Source organism: Eurypyga helias, unplaced genomic scaffold (assembly GCF_000690775.1).
Source record: "Eurypyga helias isolate BGI_N326 unplaced genomic scaffold, ASM69077v1 scaffold34869, whole genome shotgun sequence".
NCBI lineage: Eukaryota > Metazoa > Chordata > Aves > Eurypygiformes > Eurypygidae > Eurypyga > Eurypyga helias.
The window spans coordinates 25,752-47,799 of NW_010272113.1; the positions used below are offsets into that span (position 1 = coordinate 25,752).

The following is a 22,048-nucleotide window of genomic DNA, read 5'->3' on the forward strand; positions in this document are numbered from 1 at the left end:
ACCTCTGTGCAATAGGAAGACCATGCAGCCTCCTCCAGACCTAGTAGACCTTTGGGGGGTGTAGAGCCAGCTGCATATGTCTTTCCTCTTTACATCAACTCTGGATCTAGCTGGGGTAACAACTGGAATATTCCCTATAGCTTTTCCCAACCCACAACATCCCTGCCCAAGCTTCAGAAAAGACTATGAAATAGTCTGCCTCTTTTCCCATGTTTCTGAAGGTTGGACAGGGGCATAACGTGTATTCCTTTTGGTCATGGTCCAGTCTTGCATACCCCATTCCTTATCCTGCATGGATATTTTCCATCTCTCCTTCCATTTCCATATTTTCTCCGTAGGGTTCAGAAAATTTCTGAATGTCCTGAGAAAATATGTGAAATGGACACTGATTTAAAAAATGGACGGTTGGAAAAGATTACATGAGTTTAGGAGCTTGACTTGTACTAAGTCTCTATTTATAGCTAAGTGATAAGAGTTTCAAGAAAATACAATTCCTAGTGGATAAAAAAAACCCAGGTGGGGTGGGGTTTGGCACTGAGATTGCTTAACCTGTAGAGTATGAGCAAATATCGACAGCGGATGCAAATATCCTCAGAAGGATGGAAATTTGCCTCTGAGCTTGATGGGAATGTACTCCAATAAAATACCTCTTTCACTATGGTATCCTTCTACTACAGTCCTATAATGTATTGTTCCTGGTTTGTTCACAGAGTTTTAAAACAGGACCACAACCACTCTGGGAAAGAGATTTATTTACTCATGTCCACGGGAAAACAATGACACCAATACTGTTCAAGAAAGCATACCAGTTGTGTCCTACTTGGATAAATAACACTATATCTCATTTAGATGTGGAAACAATGGGAAGCTATAAAACTTTGCGTAATACAAACATTGGTCCTCTGAAATCTTCATAGTCAGCAAGCATAGAGTAGGAAAAAGAGTTCTCCATGTTTAAGTAGTAGAACCAATACTGGATAGAGAATGTCAAAACTGCCTAAAAGATTACTCAAGACCAAGATGTTTTTAATCAGTGGCCTCTTTGTTTTTTGGATATCCAGCTTGAGACACCATAAGTGGAGTAAATTTTCAGAAAGCCTTGAGCACCTGCTCTCTGAAAAACCAGTTGCATTAAGGTATCTGAAGATGAGCACCAAGAACTGCTGCATCCAAGTTTGCATCAGAAATCCAAATTCCCTCAAATTGGTATTTAGGGAGGACCTAGTGCTTTAGGCAGCTCTGAAAATCCTAGGCACCATGCACAGTGCGTGTTTATCTCTGACACTGGCAGATATAGGTAAACATCTTCCACCTAGACCACTGCAGATTTAGCGAAAAGAAGTGTTTCTATAGGTTTTTCTGTTAACTCTAAGGAGGATTAACTAAATAATTCAGGGCTAGTGATCCTATTTTTCCATTGGTAGCTTAAAAAACCAGATGTACTTTGTAGATACAAATGAGATGTAAGGAAATAAAGTGTTGGGTCCTTTTTTTTTTTCTCTCTTCTAAACCTTAATAGCTAGTTTCAGATTTTATTTAATAACCTTGTTCTAAGACTTGATCATCCTAATGATGTTTTTCTAATTTTTGTTTCTTGTGATGTGTAAATAGGTAAGAAATATTAAATGTTCTAATGTTCTTTCATTAAGACAATAACATTTCAAAGGCTAAAGTAAAATCAAGCTGCTAAAGTTTACAATTTCTCTGTCCAGCAGTTAACTTATACAACTGCCCTGAGTAGATACTATATGCTGCTTAGCAAATGGCCTTTAAGAGTTTAAAAATAACTCAGTAAAGCTACTCAAAGGTAATACAATACTTCTCAGGCATCTTTAATTGGAATTAAGAAGAAAATAGGGTGTTGTCATTACTTAATTATTCACTCCCTCATCAATACACAATAAAAACACAATTGAAATGTGCAGGAGAACTAATTGTGCTTCTTCCTATGCATGGGACCATGAGCTTATTTTTCAGAAAGGCAAGATTTTAAACTGTAAAACTAGTCCTATTTCTGGGGACTGTTTTAGCTGCTTTTATTAAACTCTGTGATGTTCCCATGCGAAGCCAGTGAAAACAGTTATTTTCTAACCTACGTTGTTGTGAGGTTTTTTGCAAAACCTCACGGATCCCCTTTAGCAATAATATTATCTAATTTCAAAATTCCTGATATAATCAATTTGCAGCGTTTCTCAAACTGGTACAAATATGTAAAATTTGTGCTTTTAAAAGCTTCTGCTTTGAGTAGCCTTACATTCCGTAATTGTGCCCTAGCAATCATCAAGCTCTATTGCATGCCCCATTCATGAAAAGTGTATTTTGTTGGGATGATGTAGCTTAAAGAATTTGGCTCTAAAACTTCCTTACCTAGAGCTTCAATTAAATTATATTAATTTAAAATATCTATGGAATGTTACTTTTACAAAAATATTAAAACAAAAAAGGAAACAAATTAATGGGTTGGGTTTATGAAAATGACTCTTTACAGTAAGTAAAAAAGGTTTATCACAGTTTTGGTAACTTGCATGAGTTCATATTGAAAAGAAATCTTTCACATGTTCTTAATGAATTTAAAACTTTTGTGCTCTAGGTATTTTCAGTTGTACGCTCTGAAACAGTAGACACCATACAGCTTGTGTTTCTTATCAGGGAAGCCTACAAAGCGAACCGCTGCTTCGTTAGGACTGCAGCGTTTCCTTGGCCTGGAGATCGGGTAGCGGACACTGCCGTCAGCCAGCCAGCCAGCATCGCAGCGGTCGTACCCCAAGAGCTTCCAGGCAGCAAATATCTGGCCAACTTTGGCGATCTGAGACCCATCTTTCAAGCATGCCTGAACAGCTTCATCGTAGGTCAGCTTGGTCGGGTGAATCAGGTAGTAAAAACGACCTATTAAGAGAAAGATGGAAAAAAAGGTCATTAGCGACATCATGAAGATGATATGATATTATAAAGGTGGCTTGAGAGAAGCTTATCAACCAGTGGTTGATTTGGGACTGTGCAATTTGCATGTTGGGCTGTTAAAAATATCTTACTTATACATTTGTACAGTGAGTTGATAAATATTGGGAGTAAAAATTAAAGGCAACACTATTTGAACAAAAGAAGTAGTACTGGATTTATTTCTGCTAGCTCAGCACAACATGGTATCCCCACCTTTACTTGCTTTCAGTGGTAAGTGAACTGTTGCAATGCATATTCACCCTCAGAGGCAGAAAAACAGCAGGGAAAAGGTCGGGCAAGAGGGATGACAGAAGGCACCCTGGATTTCGGAGGAGGGCACCTGTTCTGCGTCTGACTCCATGGTGCCAGATGCATTTACCAACAAGGTACCAATGACAATCCAGTCAAACATCTGAAGAACCCCACAGATTTCAGGCAAAGTAGACCTCATGCAGCTGTAGCTCACTGTCAGGGAAGGGAAATCAGTTAAACATCCCAAGCAGCGCACTACTACATTATGCTTAAAACCCTTACAAGTTTTCCTCTCAGATGCATAGCACAGTAAGATCTGGCCTTTGATAGCATGTGGGTGAGGGTGGTTGGAGGTAACACATGTAGCTTTACTCTCTGACAATGCGGTGACCTTGTTTCTCAAGTTGATTAAGTACAAGCACATTTTATTTTTTATTTTCTGTAAGGAAGCTGCGATATTGCACAGCTTTGCAGAAGCAGAGTTTGAGCCTGTGGTGGATCAAAACCATGCCTGTCATAAGTCTTCATTAGCAGCGTCAAAACCACGTGCAGCAGTTCTGCAGCTCTGTTTCTCTTTAGGCATCAAAGGGTATATCCTCACCATAAGACAGCATTGAACTGGGAGTGCTGCTAAGAAAAATGTGCCTCTGTCTCAAGGTAATGAAAACGTAAGCCAGCAAGTAGAGCTCAAAAAGGAAGTCTCCCCTACTAATCCATAAGCAGCAATAATATTAACATTAATTACATTTATCAAGGCAATATAAATTCACTGTAAGCTTTTCATTCATTATACTTAGAGTTAATCAGCACTGATTTGATAATTAATTGAGTAGAAATGGATTGCAGAGGAGTACAGTTTATTGGAAGGAATAATAATTTCAAAATAAATTCACCACATTTTCGATCTGACTGTTTTGTAAGACGCAAGTTAGCTAAATAAAAAGAAATTTATTCATGCAGGGATCTTCTAATTCCAAAGCCCACTCTTTACTTCTTCATTAAGAATGTACTCCAGAATAATATCCTTTTTCTTTCTCATAAAAAACAGGCAAACACACAAACATAATTCTGCTGAGTTTCAGATTACTTTCTTGGTGATGAAAAGTCAGTGAGCAAGATAAAGAGTTACATCAGCTCTAGAACCCTGCAGAAAACACATAGCTTTTATCTAAGTGAAGAAATCTCAGGTCAGATGACAACATGAAGATAATTGAGTTATATTTGTATAAAGGTTGGAAATTGTATACCCTGTATTTAAATTGCAGCTGTGGTGGAGAAGCATCTTTAAAAAAAAAAAAAAAATCATCACGGCTGTAGGAGACAGTATCTACAGTATTTCCACACAAAACTGTTGGGAGTAGATAATCTACACCTTTGTGAAATTCTTGTTTAACTCCATTTCAGCAAGCTGACAGCAATTACAGGGTGTTGCTAAAGAGAATGTTTATTAAGTGGAAACCTGTTCTTACTATGTTATTAATAGGTTTCCCCAAAGCACACAGGATTTCAGACGTAGGGGAACAGGGATTTGGACTGATAGTATGTAAACTTCACCTACGTTATTAGTTGGTCTTCAAACCATATGTCAGTGGAATGTAATTTCCTAGGGATTTGCAGTGAGGTCAGGCTTTTGACATATGACATCAGTAATAATAACCCCTATACTCTGCCCTTCCTTTAAGTAGGACAACCCTAATAGTAAACTCCACAGGGGTGCAATGTTTATCCAGAATGTCTGGTTAAATACAATTCTGTTAATAAAATCAGTACAGATTTGCTGGTTTTCCCCTGCTAATAGCTTAGAAAGGTTCCTAACTATTAACTCTTAGTACTTACTAATGGATGTGGGAGGAGAGGGAGGCATCAGCTGTCTCTCTCATTAGTATCTGGTAGTTGAGTCACTCCTACAGAGGATGAGCATGCTTGATTTCACATCTCATCCAAATCATGAGGCAGAGGGTTTATGCAAACCTAATAAAACTCCATCTATAATAGCTATTTTAAGATTTTGCATGTAACAGCTCAAAGAGGGAAATCTGAGCAATTGACCTAAATACCTGCTGGGGCAGGCTCTTGCTCAGCCTCATGGCTTTGATGCAGTGCAGGGGCAGTCAAGCCCACGCAGGTGAGTGGCAGCACAATAGGGTTGACGCTACGTGCCTTCGCAGTCAACACGTACACCAGGAAGCTTATGGCCACAGAAGTTGGTTAGGTTGTTGTATGGGGTAAGACTGCTCTGATTTGTGGTTTCATATGGCCATAAAAGGCATTCTCAGCAGCCAGCGGGGTATATCTGTAGCTTGTACAACATGTAGACCCTACCATCTGCTCAGAAGACTCAGTTCAGTGTATCTTACAGCAATACCAAACAGTTGAGCCGGGCCATTGTTCCTTGGATTTGAAGAACATGTTAAAAATCTGGGTGAGGTGAGATGCTTTCCACTCTTTTAATCATAAGGTACAGATAAACATTTCGATATCCAGTGATCATCTCAGGCAAGTGATATTTGAATTGCTTCATTAAATATAAGGGAAACATTTTGTAAAGTCCCATTCCAGTCCACCCCCTGATACCAGCAGTGACTCTGGCAACTGGGAATCACTTCTAAGAAAGGGCATGTAATTTTATTTTGGGTGGGTTTGTTTCTCTTTTTGGAAAAATGGCTACATGTTCCCAGCAGTAAAATACTGTGAAATGGTGAAATGAGCAGCCAGCATGTATTATTCAGAGATGCCTTTCTATACCTTTCTCCTATAAGTGGTGGAGAAGGTTAGCTTATAATATGCATTACTGTAATAAACAGGTGGTTCACAGCTGTACTTTTAACATGATCCCTAACATTTATTCTTTGTATTTCTAGCTTTGTTAACATGAGTTTTTTACTTGATTCTGCTAGAGCCGATAAAAAATAAGTTATGCACTGTGGTTCTGTGTGCAAAGTATATAGCAAAATGCATGTTAATGAGCAGAAAGTGTGATACAACCTCTACTTATACATTATTTTTTTTAAATGCTTAATTATACAGGAGCTGATAGATATGTTTATATTTAGGTCACTTAACACTTTCCAGTACAAAAGATTTTCATGTGGGTTTTTTGAGAAATTCACTGTTCTCCATCAGAAAACCTTTGAAATTAAGCAAGGAAGTACTCAGCTGTACCATCACATGTTTTTTGAACCATGCCTTTTGGGCTCTGTGGGGCAGAAGGCAACAAAAGGATTCATCTGCATTTATTCCCCCAAATCAGATTGTAGAAGCCCAAATTGACCTTCTAGAGGGTGTACATGGAGCAGGAGCATCCCCATTCCTTAAGGTAGGGCAGGGGAGAGAAATTGGGATAGCCTGCAGACCTTTCAAACTTCTGGATCATGACAGGTTGTCATTGTTTAACCCACAACACCAGCTGACTAAAACCAGCACACAGGTTGTCCCACTGGAACCTTTAGCTTTTCTAAAGAGAACATGGACTAAATGGCTCCTACTGTGAAGGAAAAGTGGAGGAGAAATTGCCTATGAGGGAGCAGAGCTGAGCCTTCAGAAACCAGGAAATTCCAACATAGAATTTCCAAATTTAAGTTTGATGAATCCCACTTGTGCATATTCATTTTGTTTACATACTCATTTGTCTTTATCAGTGTAAGGAATGTAAGAGCAGATGGACTTAAACATGTCACTATCCAATAGTTATCTCTGTGCAGGCAGAAAATTTATGTTATTTCACAATATTTTGATGGATTTAATGAACAGCATTATGCTAATGTTGCCCATTGCATTATTTTATGAAGCACATCACTACATATTCTCATAAACTGGTAAATTGCTGGTTCTACTACTTACAAAGTGTATGAAACATTTTCACATTTTTGGCTTTGTCTGCACAGACACTAAACATGAAACAGTTCTTCTATGAAGCAACAGAAAGATTTGATTATGAAGCAGTTACACAGGCAGAACCAAATATTCAAGTATTGCACTGACACCAGTCTAAGAAGAGACACTGTAGAGGGTAATTTCATAAAGCACTAAGATTATTTTATATTGCATTGCAGACAAACTTCGCTAAAAAACTTCCCTGTGCAGGTAACAGGAATTCATATAGAATTTTTCACTTGCGGTATAAGCCCCCCTATTTTCTACCTGTAAGTTTTTGGTATATTCAGCTCATCACAGATGGGATCCAACAGTTTCAGCGTGAAAACACTGAACCTGGATTTGAACTCACTGCATTGATGACTACTTTTTAATTTTCCACCTTAATGGCTGAAGGTAATTTTGCTAGGTTTTCCCTTTCTTCTCCAGATAGAAAAACAAGTTTTGCATGTATTTTAGACAAAGACATTTTAGTTTTGACTGCTGAACTATTTAAAAAAGGAGCCTTTATTTTTAATGATCTCTGAGATCCAATGTATGTGAGGTATTTCTCTCCCTGAAAAGAACCCAGTTAGCAGAAATGTAAACCTCACTCACTCTCTTTCTTCATAGCAGCTCCCACAACTGATGCTCTTTGAGATTTTTTTTTTTTTTCAGCTTGCCTTATACTACCCTGATCCAGAGGCCCTTGGCATTTTTCCATCTCCCTTACATAAAGCTGAAGGCTTCTCTGTTTCATACCGTCAGGAGACTCCAGCCGTCACTGCCACTGCTGGAAATGCATGGTGTCCTAACCACTTCTCATTTTCCTTGGCTGTCCCTGAGCTGAGAGAATCAATATTGGGTGTTGCAGAAATAGCTCCTTGCCCATAGCCACTATCTTTGGCAATCGCAACCTGGTGGCAAAATGGGTTATTATAAGCTTTTCCTTTTACAGTGAGAAAGCCAACATATGCTGTTAAGTGTACATAAGCTATCCGAAGCCGAAAATAGGAAGTTGGCATTTTGGAAGAGTGACTGGGTTTATGGTGGGTACGAAGGTAAGCTTGTGACATGAATAGTGGAGAACATAGCAGGGATGTGTGAAGATAATATAAGCTGGTGAGTTGCTGGTGAAGGAAATGGATGCTCAGAGAAGCAGAATCCAGATGTCCTGCTGACACGTTGAGAATCTCAATGGCACTGAGCTTCAGGGAACTAGAAAAGATGATCAGCTCAATATCACCCTGTAGCTGGGTGGTACTCTGTCCTGCTGGTTGGTTTGATAGTCACCAACGATGAGATTCATTTTAATGTCTTCTCTTTGAATTCTCTACTACCTGTATATCTTTTCCTCACCTTACCCCATTCCTCTTTTTCCCTCCCTCTCTTTGTGTATTAGTGTACAGCCAATTTTTATCTCTCAGCACTACGTTTTCCAGAAATGATTTTTCTCTTTCTGTGACACAGTCCAGCTGCTAGTGTGGAAAAGGGTGGTGATTAGTGACTGGCAGTCACAAACGTTTACTCTGCAAGCACTTTGAATATTGCATATATCCTGTTTTAATTATTTTTCCTTGTTTACTTCAGTCCTTGGTGCTATTTCTATAGTATAGGGTTAAATCTGCATATAACAGATGAGCTCATATAGGATTTCACCTTGGATAAATGAAGCAAGAAAAAAATGAGCCAGCATTTCCTGGAATGCTACAGCATGATAAAAATCAGCTAAACTTTTATTTCAGACTGCATCCAGCCTAATGTTTTATATTTTTGGTATAACGGTTCAGGGCTTTTTTTAGAGGGTGGAGCAGAATAAGCACTACAGTATATCTTCTGAGACCAAGCCTTATGTTCATTTTTTGGTGTGCCGTAGGACCAAAAGGCTTCACTGTGGATAAGAAATCTTATCCAAACAAAAAAGGCCATGCTCCTGGGTCTGGGTGGGCTGCAAGCCAAACATGTGCAAAGTTGCGTAGGAATTATCCACAAGGATGTTGCTGCAGAGCATTGTAGACTCCTTTTGCACATGTTTGCTTGTAGTGTTCCTCTCATTCACAGCCCTGCTTTCTAAATCTTTTTCCACCACTAGATTAAATGTAAAATGATGGCAAGCTGAGATCAAGTAATTTCATACCTAAAGTAACATTTACTAATAGCAGAAAAGCTTCCAGTCAATAAAATAACGTTTAGAGCAGACCAATACCAGAGCAAAACCAAACAGGGTTTTGGCAGTGTATTAAGATTAGGAATCTAAATTATTAGGCATACATGCTCAAAATAGCTTTGCTGATAAGGAAGTATTAGTCATATTGGACCTGGTGCATGAGGAGGAGATCCTTGACACAACAGCATAGATGAAATGGCTATCAGGATTTTGTTCTGGTGATATATGTAAATTTTAAACCACCATAATTATAATTTAACTCAACACGAAATCTCAATTAATGAATTTGAGGTTTCTTTATCACTTTAACTGAAATAAACTGGGCATGTATCAGCATTAAAAAGGTACATATACATTTTAACAAGGTGAAAATGGAGATATTAGAAACTACTACCAATACAAGTTCTGAGTTGTAAAAACTATCTATGTGAACATGAGGCAAAGACAACTTTACCCTGTGCATGTGTCCGTGTAAATTCAAGAATAACATTTTCCAAGCTTAACATAAGCTTTCACAACCCAAATATCACTTGCTGCCATTGGAGTTTCTTTCTTAAGCACAGAAACAGTCTGTTAACATACTGGGGTAGGAGCAAAGGCGGCTCTTACCATTGAAATTTGAAGTAAAACAGAAGACATCATATCGGCTTTTATCTTTATCCCAGAACCCGTAATTCCTGACCCCAGGCACTGTGTTCTTCCCTCCGCAGGGCTCCCTGGGCTTGGTGATGGGGTACTGCACGGAGCCGTCGCTGAGCCAGCCGGCATTACACCAGTCCAGCCCTGACCTCCAGGCATCATAGAGCTGGTCAAAGGAGGCGATAACAGAGTCTTGGTCCAGACACGCTTGCTGAGCCTCGTGGAAGTTTAAGTTGTAACGACCCAGACGTGGAGAGTAAGGGAATACAACACCTGAAGTGTTAAAAAGAGGGTGAGTTACTGGACATCAAAAGAGCAGAAGAAGGGGAAACAGCATTCAGATTCACCAGAGGGAAAAACAAAGGTTAACTCCATGATGCATGGCACACTGTTAAGTTTTTCTATTTCTGGGGAAAAATGCACTGCCAGTACATCAGCCATGAGGTTTGAGGAGGGGATAGGGCTTCTGCCTTACTGAGCCATCTCTTCTCCCTGTAAACTTATCCCTTGCCAGATAGAAACCATGCCAGGTCTGCCTATTGCATCCATCTGCAGCTTTGCTGTCCCCACTGTGATCTGTGCTTCTCTGTGCACTCTGAGAGGGCTTAAAGATGAGCAGAATTGGCTGCAATTTTGCAACTACACGTTTTCCATCATAAATTTTTCAGTTTATCAGCTGTAGTATCAATTTCTCCTTTAAAAAAAGGAAATTAAAATCCAACCTAGCCCTATATTTTTTGGGATGGAATTTGGGTATTTTCTGGCAGTCATGTAGAAAGAAGAAATGGTAGTAAAGAGGCATATGAACTATTTCTTTTTACCCATAGACACTAAAATGAAGTGTTTTGATTGACATAGAAGAGTGCTATGTTCTTTGCATGGATCCTCGCCAAGTTTTCCTGAGAGGTTCAAGACAGTTGGGTTTTTGTTTGGTTGGTTGTTTTTTATTTCACATTATCCCAGGAATGGGAAGGTATTTCATGCCCAGCTTAATAACAACATTTCAAGGCTAGACTGGTAGAAGGCATAATTTTAATGTCCCGAGGTCTTGAAAGTAGGAAATCTATAGGGAAATAAAATTAGTGAAGTTGTGTGTGGTTTCAGGGAGACTTTTCTGCTACTTTCCAGCTGGTTTTTGGCAGTTTGTCACCACTCAAGGAGGGAGAGCTCCTCACAGAGGGCAACAGGGAGCACAATTCCTTGAGCAGAAGACAGGTTTCCTCAATTACAGATGGTGACCCAGGTAGCACAGAGCATGTGGCAGCACCGGAGAGCCCAGGTAGGAAGCCATGTGAGATGTCACCTTCCCTCGCTACCAATATGGCTGCCAAAAGCACTGCTGGACACTTGCTGGAGGGCTGGCAGTGACCAGAAAGCCATTGTGCAAGGAGCATGGACCTGCCAAATGCTTCCTTTCACCCCTGAGGACTAGCTGCAGGATGGTCCAAAACCCTGTCTGCCGCTCATCGGTGGTGAGCCATTGCAGACAGGTATGGCAGAGAGACCTTCTCATAACAGAAGGCATTCCAGCGGAGATGGGAGATGTGGGGACACCTCCAGAATTGTTTCAGCAGCAACATTTTATCAGTCATTGCCCTTATCGGACAGATTTTTCCACAGTGTATTTTCTGAAGGTTTTATGAAAAAGATACATAGTTACAGATTACTCCTTGAAACATGAAAGATGTTTCAGAAAATGCTGAAGAACCCCTTCCCCATGTGAGTCTGATATAAAAGAGACTTGAAACAAAAGTCTGGATCAGATCACCCTAATCTTTGGCAGGGCTTAGAAACTTAACCGAGATCTAAATTTTAGTTGGCTTTAGCCCAGTCTCATAATAAGCTGAAATAAAACAGCATCAAAGAAGATCATTCTCAGAATGTTTGTTCTCAAGCATCTCTGTAGAAATAAGTGCTGTAGGATGCAGAAGGCCTGAAGACAAGATAACACATGAGATGGGCCAAAAGCTTTACACTGGTATAAACATCCATCTCTCGTTTTAGTTTCTTCCAGCTGATGAATATAACGAGTTCTTTGTCTCTAGGGCAATGTAGCATAAGATAGAGAAATTACATTATGGTCATGCAAGACTGTCATTATGCATTGAAGCCATTCTTCTTTCTGAGCATTCAAACTCACTTCAGTGTCTATTCTACTGGTATCATAACGTCTCACTTCTTTCCTGTCTCTCCCTCACATATCTATCTTCCAAGAAGTGTTATTTTTTTAAAACAAAATCTTTGTTATTACTAAACCTCAGTGACTTGGTCCAAGAAAATTAAGCATTCAAATGTAAACTTGGCAGGGTAACAATAAACAATATTTTGCTCTCCTTCAGTAATTAACTGAGAGTCTGACAAGGTTCTTTCCTTTTGTAAATCCTTTGTTAAAGGGCCTTTCAGTTATTAAATGTTCAGAACTACAAAGCATGAATGAAATGTAACACAAAATGTGCTGTTAACTGTAACTGCATAAACAAGAAGCTGTAGATGTTTCATATTTTTCTGGTTCTCTGTTTTTCTTTCCTCCTCCTCCTCCCTTTTAAAAAAAAAAAAATATTCAGTCCCCCTCACTGCTGATGGATAGAAATATCCCTGTTTATGATAAAAACGGAGCAAATGTCAGAGGACTCCAAGTTTTATTACTTTATTAGAAACCCAATATTTATTATTTTTCCAGAACTACACTTCCCCAGACAACCGATTCCTTGTCCACTACATGTGTCTGATTTGCATATACATGTAAAAAACCCTCTAAAATCACCAGTGGTGGGTATTTTTTAATCAAGATCTAAACTTACATAATTCTAAAAACTGAGCAACAATTCATTGGAAACTATTCAAACAGATTTGATTCCTTAAGGTTTCCAAAATCACTTTTTAAAAGGGCTTAAATATGTATGTGAATTTGTTACAAATCTACTTGAGTTTGACAGTTTGAGACATAATGTTTTAATAACATAAATGTGGACAAAACTGTAATATTAGCTTTGGGCTATGTTCTGGTAGACTGTATAGAAGCTGATTTTTCTTTGGAGTTCATCTGCAGTACAAGCCTGCAACTGATTAACATTAATTTCACTCTGCAGATGGGGGTGGCCCTTGGTGATTTTGTATAGCAAAATTGACTGGATGTGTGTTTTGTGTAGCTTTGCACTCTCTTGCATTTTTGTTAATATAATCTTTTTTTTATTCATTTCTCTGTCAAACATAACAGTGAAATTCATAGCTAGATCTTACTACCCATCTACCTTTTGTTACAATTTAGCAGTGCTGAACTTCAGTTTATTGCAAAGCATCTTCTTTGTTCTTGGATCTTATAACCCGTCAAAAGTTAATCCAGCCCATCTGTTCTTGAATGGACAAAAGCTGTCCTGAGGCTTGTTACTGTTCCCAAACTACAAAGTGAACCTCAACTCCTGACTCCAGCCCTCTGTTTTACCACTAGACAAAACACTCGCTTCCAAATGTTAACAAATTCAGCTTAGGAAATGGAGGAAGAGAAAAACTTCCAGACTCAGATGGTTAAAATTGCTTATTTTGTGGGAAGACTGAGTTGAGGAGACTTAACTTGACCTTAGTGATTGGGTTTTTTACCCTAAGGAAGCAGCTGAGACACTTGTGAAGGCTTCATGGGGAATTTTACTTTACAGTATAGACTTCACAGTGTAGCTCCTCTCCCAAACATGTGGTTCTCTGGAATAGATCCTACCTCCAGGGAAGGACCTCTTTTCCTCCAAGCAGGAGAGGAAGAACCTGAGACACAGCAATTCAGTGGAAAACAAATCTGAGTGAAAGAGGAGGGCTAGGTGAAGCTTTCTGTATGCACTTGTGACAGTGCAATCCCAGTCCAGAAAATGACTGTTGTAATGGAAATTAGGATTTCCACCAAATTGGAACATAAGAAATGGATGGGTAACATATCCTCCTTATATGCACACTCGTGTTTCCATGAAGGCCTTACATTCAGTTACTGAAATGTACAACTCTGCTTCTGATACTGTGTTTTTTAGAGAATGCAAAAGAAATGAAATGTGTATACCTTTTGTAGGCTATTCGTATTTCAGACTCATATGCAAATAATCCCTAAAAGTCAGTCCAAGGGCTTTGCACTTACTCAGTCACTACCGACATATTGTCAGTGCAAGGAGCTGTTAACGGCTACCCAAGACAACAAGACGAGGAAATAACCTAAGAAAGCTCAATTCCTGTAACATTTTATGGGTGCCTGTTAAGGCAGAACCATATGCAATTAGCAGTTTTAACACTATTTACACATAGCAGAAAATAACACAGATTTCTGTTGACCCATATGGAAAAAAAAATTTCTTTTTACAGCCAGAGTAAAGGAATGGATGTCCTTGAGTTCTAGACCAAACAGAAAAGTAAGTTTTCTTGTAGCCAATGTAAACACCAGGCAACAGTAGAGTTTGCTATATACTATACTGTAGGGTACAGTTTTATGCTGGCAGGTTCATACACTTGATGGAAAATTTTTCCATGCTGGATTTCTAAAATCCAGTGAAAAGTGGTAAGTCAGTCTGTCATTTTCCTTGAGTCTCCATCTCTATTTCTCTGCCTGTTAGGACTGTCAGATAGCTGATAATTCAGCACAGACTCCATGGGTAGGCCACTGGCTGTCAGAAGGCATCAACATCCTGAAAAATGAGATAGTGTCCCCCCAGCCCACTGCATCTCATAACCAATCTCTCAGTGGGGCTGCTTATTTCTGATAAATATAGGCATATGAACTAAACTTGCCTGCTCAGGAGCAGATTATTCCCTTATTTTTCTACAGCCTTTATAAAAATTTAGAGACCACTCTCCATATTTCCCCTCCTTGGTCTAATTAGTCCTAATTCTTCCAGCATTTTCCTTTCAGGCCATCATTTCCAGATAATTTTTTGCTGCTTTATTTTGAAGTTTTTACTTCACCTGAACCTTTCAAGTACTATTTCTCCAGAATTTGAAAACACAGCTGTGTCTGCAAAGAGCTGTTACCCTATCACTGAAGAAATTACACTGGTCTGTCATGACTTACTGTTGACAAACTCCTGCTGTCTTTTACAAGACTTTTTGTTGTCTTCTAGGCAACCACAAATAGTATGTCCTATAAAATAAGTTTTATAGTACACAGAACAACAGATTGTCATGAAAAGAATATTTGAAATAGCTTTTTGTGTATGAATTTAACATCAGTACATAGAAGAAACAATGTGACATACATTATTAGCTTAAATCTGATTTATCCTGCTGTTGAGAGCATGGAGTTTGTAAATTTCAGACCATGTATATTGGTGTCAGCTATGAATTTCTCATTGCTTACATCCCAAGTTAAGAGAAATGGCTAGATTAGAAAATGTTTGCCCTTGACAATTTGGAAGAATTTGTTTATATGGAGATTATGGATTTGTTTGATCTATTTTGAACTATAAAGTCTGTTTTCTAAAGAGATGTCTGGCCTTTTTCTCAGTCTATCTCAGACATAAAGGCTAACATACCTCCAAGAAAGATCATAAAAACCTGATGGGCTTTGGTTCATGTGCAGCCACCCAAAGACAGTTTCTATCTAGAAGTAGCTTTCTACAGATATTTTGAATGGTTTTATCTAGATCTGCATATTTCTGGTACTGTTGAGCATACAAAGTAATTATTTTATAGCCTGTATTACAAAACTAATGTATTCAGTTATCACATCTCCCTGAAGACAGAAACTAATAAAAAAAAAAAATTCTAATAGAGTAAAAATCTGCCTTTGTCAGTTTAGCCTCATTCCACCTTCTTTGCCACCTGGCCCATGAATCTCACAAAGGAATAGTACCCAAAATCTGTGCCAGAGCAGGATAACCGAGGGGCGGTGCTGGAGCCTTGCACAGCTGGAAAGCCGAAGCACACAAACCTGATATAGTGAGATTCATTACAGTGCCTAGCATTCATAAAAAAGGAAAATAGTAAAGCACTAATATAAAGAATATTTAGTGCAGAAGAGTAAAACATCAGCATAAAGAATATTTAATGCCAGCTGAGAATTTTTTCTTTGCTTATGACTCAGGGAACATTATCTACCTGTTATAAAAGCTACCCTTTAATTTGTTAAGCTTCTGACTCTTGGGACATTTGACAAAGAGTGTAAAACTCATGACCCATATTTTATGTGCAGGAGGAGAGTAAGGGCAGTTCAGTGAGAAAATGGCTTTGGTGACAAGTCCAACATAAATGGGTGTCCTGCTTTTTGCAGTACTTGACTTTTTTTGCCACCACCATGCCCGGTGCAAGCAGCCTGCCCTTAGACTAATCCTTGTACTTCAGGCTATAAGCAGGATGATAATCGTGACATAACTGACTAGTTCTTAAAGCTGATGGTATGCAATACTGCAGCGATTCCTAGTCCTGCGCTTTAGTATCTCACTAGTGTAGGGGGAAAATGATGTGGTTCTGCATTAAATAACATAGCAAAAGCATGTAAGGTATGAAACAAATACAGATTGAACCTAATTCCACTATTTTTTCAAAGCTAAGTGTACCCAATTTTTATGGACAGTTTACTTAATGACAATCCCAGGAGGCTTTTAAGTCTAACAGGAATAAAACACTACCACATTCAGGGAAGAAAAAAGGTCCATTGAGGTAGAGGTCAGCTATTTTCATATTGATCTATTACCATGTTTTCGCTCATCAAAGCTATACTGTTTGTACACTGAGCTCACATTGGAGCGATCAGCTGTTTTGCACTGCTAGCGGGCACTCCTGGATATAAATGGTTTTGTCTTGCTGCCAATTAACATCCTCAGGGCCACCATCTCAGGACATCAGGGTATTCATGCAAATCCTTCCCACTGTGAGATTAAACTTCTTATTTATAACAGATGTAAAATTTTAGGATGGGCTGATATATTTTTATTTTTGTCCAAAGACTGATGGTTTTTTTTTCCCTTGATTTGTTCTGCATTGCCCAAATACACGAAATGGCAATTAAAGCCAGCACTGCATAAAACTGCAGATGAATTGAAAAAATAAGCACATGGGCATGCAAACAGAGGAATATGTTCCGTCAGCTATGTATGTTCACTGTAAATATAAGTGCATTTTAATCATTATCGTTTTAGAAGGAAATTTCATTGAAACTTAGAACCAGACTCATTGGATTTAGGTGCCGCATGCAGGACTGACACTGACATAATCACTAGTCTTATCTCACGTGAAAGGTTAAGCTTCACCACGAGGTTTTGCAAATGAAGTTTTCCTGTCAGTTTAGGAAACATCACTTTATAATGTCAGAAATTAAGTTTTACAGCTATCTCATGTGTGACAAAAATAATAAAAAGATGTTTCTTATGTTAGCCAAACCCTAGTTAAAATAGGTAAACTTTCCTTTGTGAAGAAATTGGAACATGCTTGATTGCAGAAATGTGTATTCTTCCTATCTTATGATTTTCCTTCTTTTGGACATGGGGTAAAACAGGAAAGAGAGATGCTGTTGTAGAGGATGGGATGGAGCTGGCATATCTCAGGAGACACTGTTCACAGTAACAGCAGTAAGCTCAGGGAACGGTGTATGTCAGGAGGTGGCACCAGATCTTCTATCCAATGGGCTGGTGCTGTATCGTGAAACAGTCACAGTAAAAAAGGCAGAAAATCTCCTTTTTGCTGTTGTGTATGCAGTACAGAAAAGATTTCTCATTGCTTTCTTACTCCAGTATCAACCAAACACTGCTTCTCAAATACAGAACTCTGCAGGTGCACAAGTGTTTGTACAAAGCTTCAGACAAAACTTCCCTATCTGCTGCTACTCTCCTTTCCCAAACACTCCTGCTTTTGATAGCAGAAAGCTAACGAACTTTCACTTAAGAGGAACAATGCTAAGTGACACCAGACAGGTGTCTGGTCCAGATGTGTGGTGCAATGAACACTTTGAAGATTTCCCACTGGCTCTGACCCTTTTACATTGGCAGAAATATCATAATGCTGTAAAACATATACCTAATGCATTAAACCAAAACATGCAGAGAAATCCCACTACTTGATGGAGAACAAGATATGTAGTTATTTATCTGGAACATCCCTAAGCCTGATATAGGTATGTACTTGGAATGTAAGGAGACTGTCAGAAGAATATTATTGAATTATCGAGCATCCTCACAACCCAGCAGTGGGGTCTGGGACCACCCGCATAGAAACGTGAAAAAAGAGATGTGCTGGGTTCAAACACAGCTAAACAGATGCTGTGTGTTTCTGACCTGGATTATGTGGTGCTTGCTGTTCCTCAGTGCTTTAGTGAAAAAGGCCAAATGCTCTTTTATGTGGATTGAATGTCATAAAATTTATCTGAATTTCATAAAAGGAAAGCTGAATTTTTGATCCTCCTTAAACTTGTTGCAATAATTTTTCTAATGTTTTGTACACCCCTGTTTTCAAGAGTATAGCTGAGAAAAATTACTACAGACTACATGTAGGAGTTGTCTTGGCAGGAAATATAGAGATCTATTTTATGTAATTATAAAGCTGGGAAGAACAAACCCATTGTCTCAGGAAAACTACTTTGACATTTTTTCTCTTTCTAAGAAGATTTGTATTTGCTTGATAACCTAAAAAGTCTCGAAGCTCTGTAAAATGGTAATTAGGTATTTTGCCTAACTCTACTGTAAAAAAGTGCAGTGACTTCTGTAAAGCAATAGGAGCAAATTAAAAACATATAGTTCTTTGCACTATTAGGAGAAAACGCAGGTATTCCTTAACACTGGGCAAATGCGAATTTAAGTATAATTCAGGTGTTACCTACCTTCCAAATTCAGAGCTACCACTGCTGTATCATCCTCTAATCCTTCAATCACCTCGCACTTATATCTCCCGTAATCCTCCAGTATTATATTGGTGATTATAAGAGAGGCGTCATTTTCACTGCTTTCCCTCAGAAACACTCTGCCCTGGTAGTTTCCGTAGCTCTTTCTGTGGTGTCCCATTGCAACAAAGACGTCCACTTCTTTGAGGTAATCTGAGGTGAGTTTGGTCCACTTGACCCGGATTTTGTGGGTTCCTGAGCCAGCTGTTGATGTGTGTTCATGGTAAAATTTGCATGGCAGTGTGACATTGCCACCCCGGTGTGTGAAGATTTTAGCTTGCTCTGCTACCACAAGCAGACGGGGTCCATTTTCTGCTAGGATTCAAGAAGAAAAACAAAAACAATTAGCCTGCAATCTACCTTTTACAGAATGGACAAGATCAGTGCCATAACAACCATCAGCATATTATACATTAGGTCTGCAGGATCATTCTTCTGCAATCACGTTGTTCCTAGGATGTATAAACAAGTTACATATAATCATTTACTTGGCTGCAAGTATTTTTGTGTGTGTATGCAGATAGGCAGAGAGGCACATTGCTTTGCAGTATTGCCCCCCCAATACATGCAGAGGCTATCCTATGTGCTCCATAGTCATGAAGATAGAGTGGTATAAAAATATTTACAGACTTGTATAGTTGGTGGATGAATGCCATCATCTGTAAATGGCTGCACACAAACATCCCATATTTCCTGGTGGATTGTTCAAGCGCTGTCTACAAATGCTGCATTTTTTTTCATAATTCAATTTTTATGTATGGACTCAGCTTATGCAGGCGGCAGCATACAAAGCCCCCCACAATCTGGAATGCAGTGAATCATGCTCACAAATCAGAAAAACCATTACTGTATCAAATAGCACTATTTATATTGACACAGAATGTGTCTGTGTAATTCTAAAATGTCTCATTTTCTAGATGTATTTTATTCTAATTTTTTTGTTTGAGTTCCTCTTCTGATATACTTCCACCAAAGTAAGAAAGTTCAATTTATCTTCACATGTAAAATACATTCCTCTTCTGCCCACTTCCCTCATTATCTTGATCTGTTTTTTCCTCACCTGGTTTCTCATCTCCTTCAAACTCCTTACCACTTTATCTTTGATATTTTGATCTGACTTTTGACATATTTTACTGGCTGGCTCCTTTCCGTCTCACCCCAGAGTCCCTGCTCTTTTCTCTCTAGTAGGTCACTACGGCTGATGTTGCTCTATGAAATCATTCAATTTAGGACAGTCAGCTTGAGCACGTGCTCGCTTCCCACCCTGAGTCTCTGGGGCTTCTCTGATAGGCTGTGCTGCTTTGGTAAAACCCTGGAAAGCACAGGTTTCATGGTGGCAGTCAGCAGATGTACACAAAAGCAAGAATATTCACTTTTTTTCTTGCGTCTCTTGTCGTACGCAGTTTGCAAAATTGATTTAGCAAGCTCAGTCCTTCTGTAGCTATTTGTGTGCTCTATCACTGAGACACTGACCCGAAAAAGCAATGATTCACCAGTGCTCAGCTCGCTGGGAAAGAATTACTGACCTCAGTCTATGTAACAGATTGTGAAGAAAGACTTCAGCACTCCCTACATGTGTTCAGCAACTCTGTGTAACAGCCTGGAAATGTGATTCCTGACTCTAAGGCTTCGTCTGGCTCTCTCCCTGCAGCAAAAGCCACTGCTAACCTCCCAAATGGAGGGGCTGCTGGAGGGGCTGACTCTATGATGGCTATGAGCAATTTTCTGCTGGCATCCATGGGGATGAATCTGGATTGATAGGACAAAAATGCAGATATGCATGCAAAAATGTCATCAGCCAGAGAGAGGTGTGGATCACTGAAGGAGGGAAAGACTGGGATGGACATGGGCTGACAGATGAGGTGTCAGTGAGGAGTACACCGGAGGGGACAGCCCGGCCAGCTGTCTATTCTCAGCATTGCATCACGTGCCGTGCATCCACAGCCATGGTGGATGCAGTGAGATGTTTGGATCTGCAGCTCATAAATGTCTCCAGACAGTCCCAGGCTTCTGAGTCTTGTTTGACAGGTCTGTTGGCTAAAGGAAATAGTCACCTAGACTGCAATTTCAGCTCGATTTCACTACCTGTCCGTGCTGGCTACCCAAAGCAGCAAAAGAAACCCCAGGGTATGCAGCATTTTATGATTATGCAAACACCTTCAAGGGTGGTAGCTGCAAAGACAAGCTTTCTGACTGCAAATGTGCATCTGCTTAAGAAAAACAGGTATCCCAAATGTGTAGTTCTTTGTCAGGAGATGCTGTGTCAAGAGCATTGTTACTAACTGCACAGGACAGATTAACCAGACCTTCAGCTTCCTCAAAAATGAACAATCTTGAGCACTGCATGTTGATTTACCAGGATGAGACACCTTCCAATCTAATGAAAATCATTACTGCAGAGCAGATCACCTGCAGCCCCATACAACTGGTTTTCTTTCTCACTACCCATCTTCCCAGAGGTGAGCAAAGGCTTGGGGCTGCTCCCATAACCCACCTTCCCCCTTTCAGAGACAGCATCCAAGAAGAGAGGTGATCTGAGGCAAGACACCATGGAAAGTGTTCCTAACAGTTTCCACAGGATGAGGAGAAGGAAGAAAATGACAGCAGCCAGCACGGTTTGTCTGAGAATTTCCCTGTATGCTTCAGGGACAAAGAACTTCCACAGACTTCTGTCCACCTTGGGAGGAGAAATGTTGTGCTTTGGGGTGGTTATTACCAAGAAATCTGAATCAGAGCTCAACTATGTTGGGTCTTTAATACTGAAATAGTCAAGTTTAATAAATATTAGCAGAAAGGACTGGGGCAGAAGGGAGAGTCTGACTCAGGCTGCTAAAGCTCGCTCTTTCTAACAACAGCTAGACTGTGCCAGCCAGGCCTGGAGACTTGCCCAGAGCACTGTCACCTTTGGCTCTAACGTTAGCATCCTGATGCAGTAGTATTCCTCTCTCCTGGCTGCTTCCCACCTCCTCTGGCCCTTTGCAGCAGCCATTACTGGAGTTTATATCTTGGTAATTGTAAAGAACAACAGGGATGGTAACCTGGGAAAGGAAAGGAAAGCATGGCTTTTCTCAGCCTGGAACATCTCCTACATCCCTGGAGGTTCCAAGGGAGATGCAACACTTGAAATATGCCTCCACCCTCAAGTTTTCTAAGTAATTTCTTTTTTACAGAAAAAGAGATGACATTTCCTTCTCTCTGGCAAGATAGTGGGGCAGAAAATAACATTGCTGCTACTCCTAGATCTAGGAGAGGAAGAAGAAAGAATCTCTGGCTTTCGAGGAAAAGCAAATGAGAGATTGGAGGATGCCGCATAATTTATTTTTTGGCTAGAATACATGCAGAAGACATGCAAGCAGCAA

At 39.6% G+C, this 22,048-nt stretch overlaps 1 protein-coding gene across 1 annotated transcript in view; it reads right to left on the minus strand.

The window, feature by feature from the left end:
• Nucleotides 1-2,108: 2,108 nt before the first annotated feature.
• Nucleotides 2,109-22,048, minus strand: part of HAPLN1 (hyaluronan and proteoglycan link protein 1) — a 30,408-nt gene continuing 10,468 nt past the window's right edge. The window contains exons 3-5 of the mRNA XM_010159038.1: nt 18,630-19,004; nt 9,821-10,123; nt 2,109-2,886 (exon numbers count right to left, since the gene is read on the minus strand). Coding sequence (XP_010157340.1) covers nt 2,597-2,886; nt 9,821-10,123; nt 18,630-19,004 — 968 coding nt within the window. The 3' untranslated portion in view covers nt 2,109-2,596. The remainder of the gene's footprint in view (nt 2,887-9,820; nt 10,124-18,629; nt 19,005-22,048) is intronic.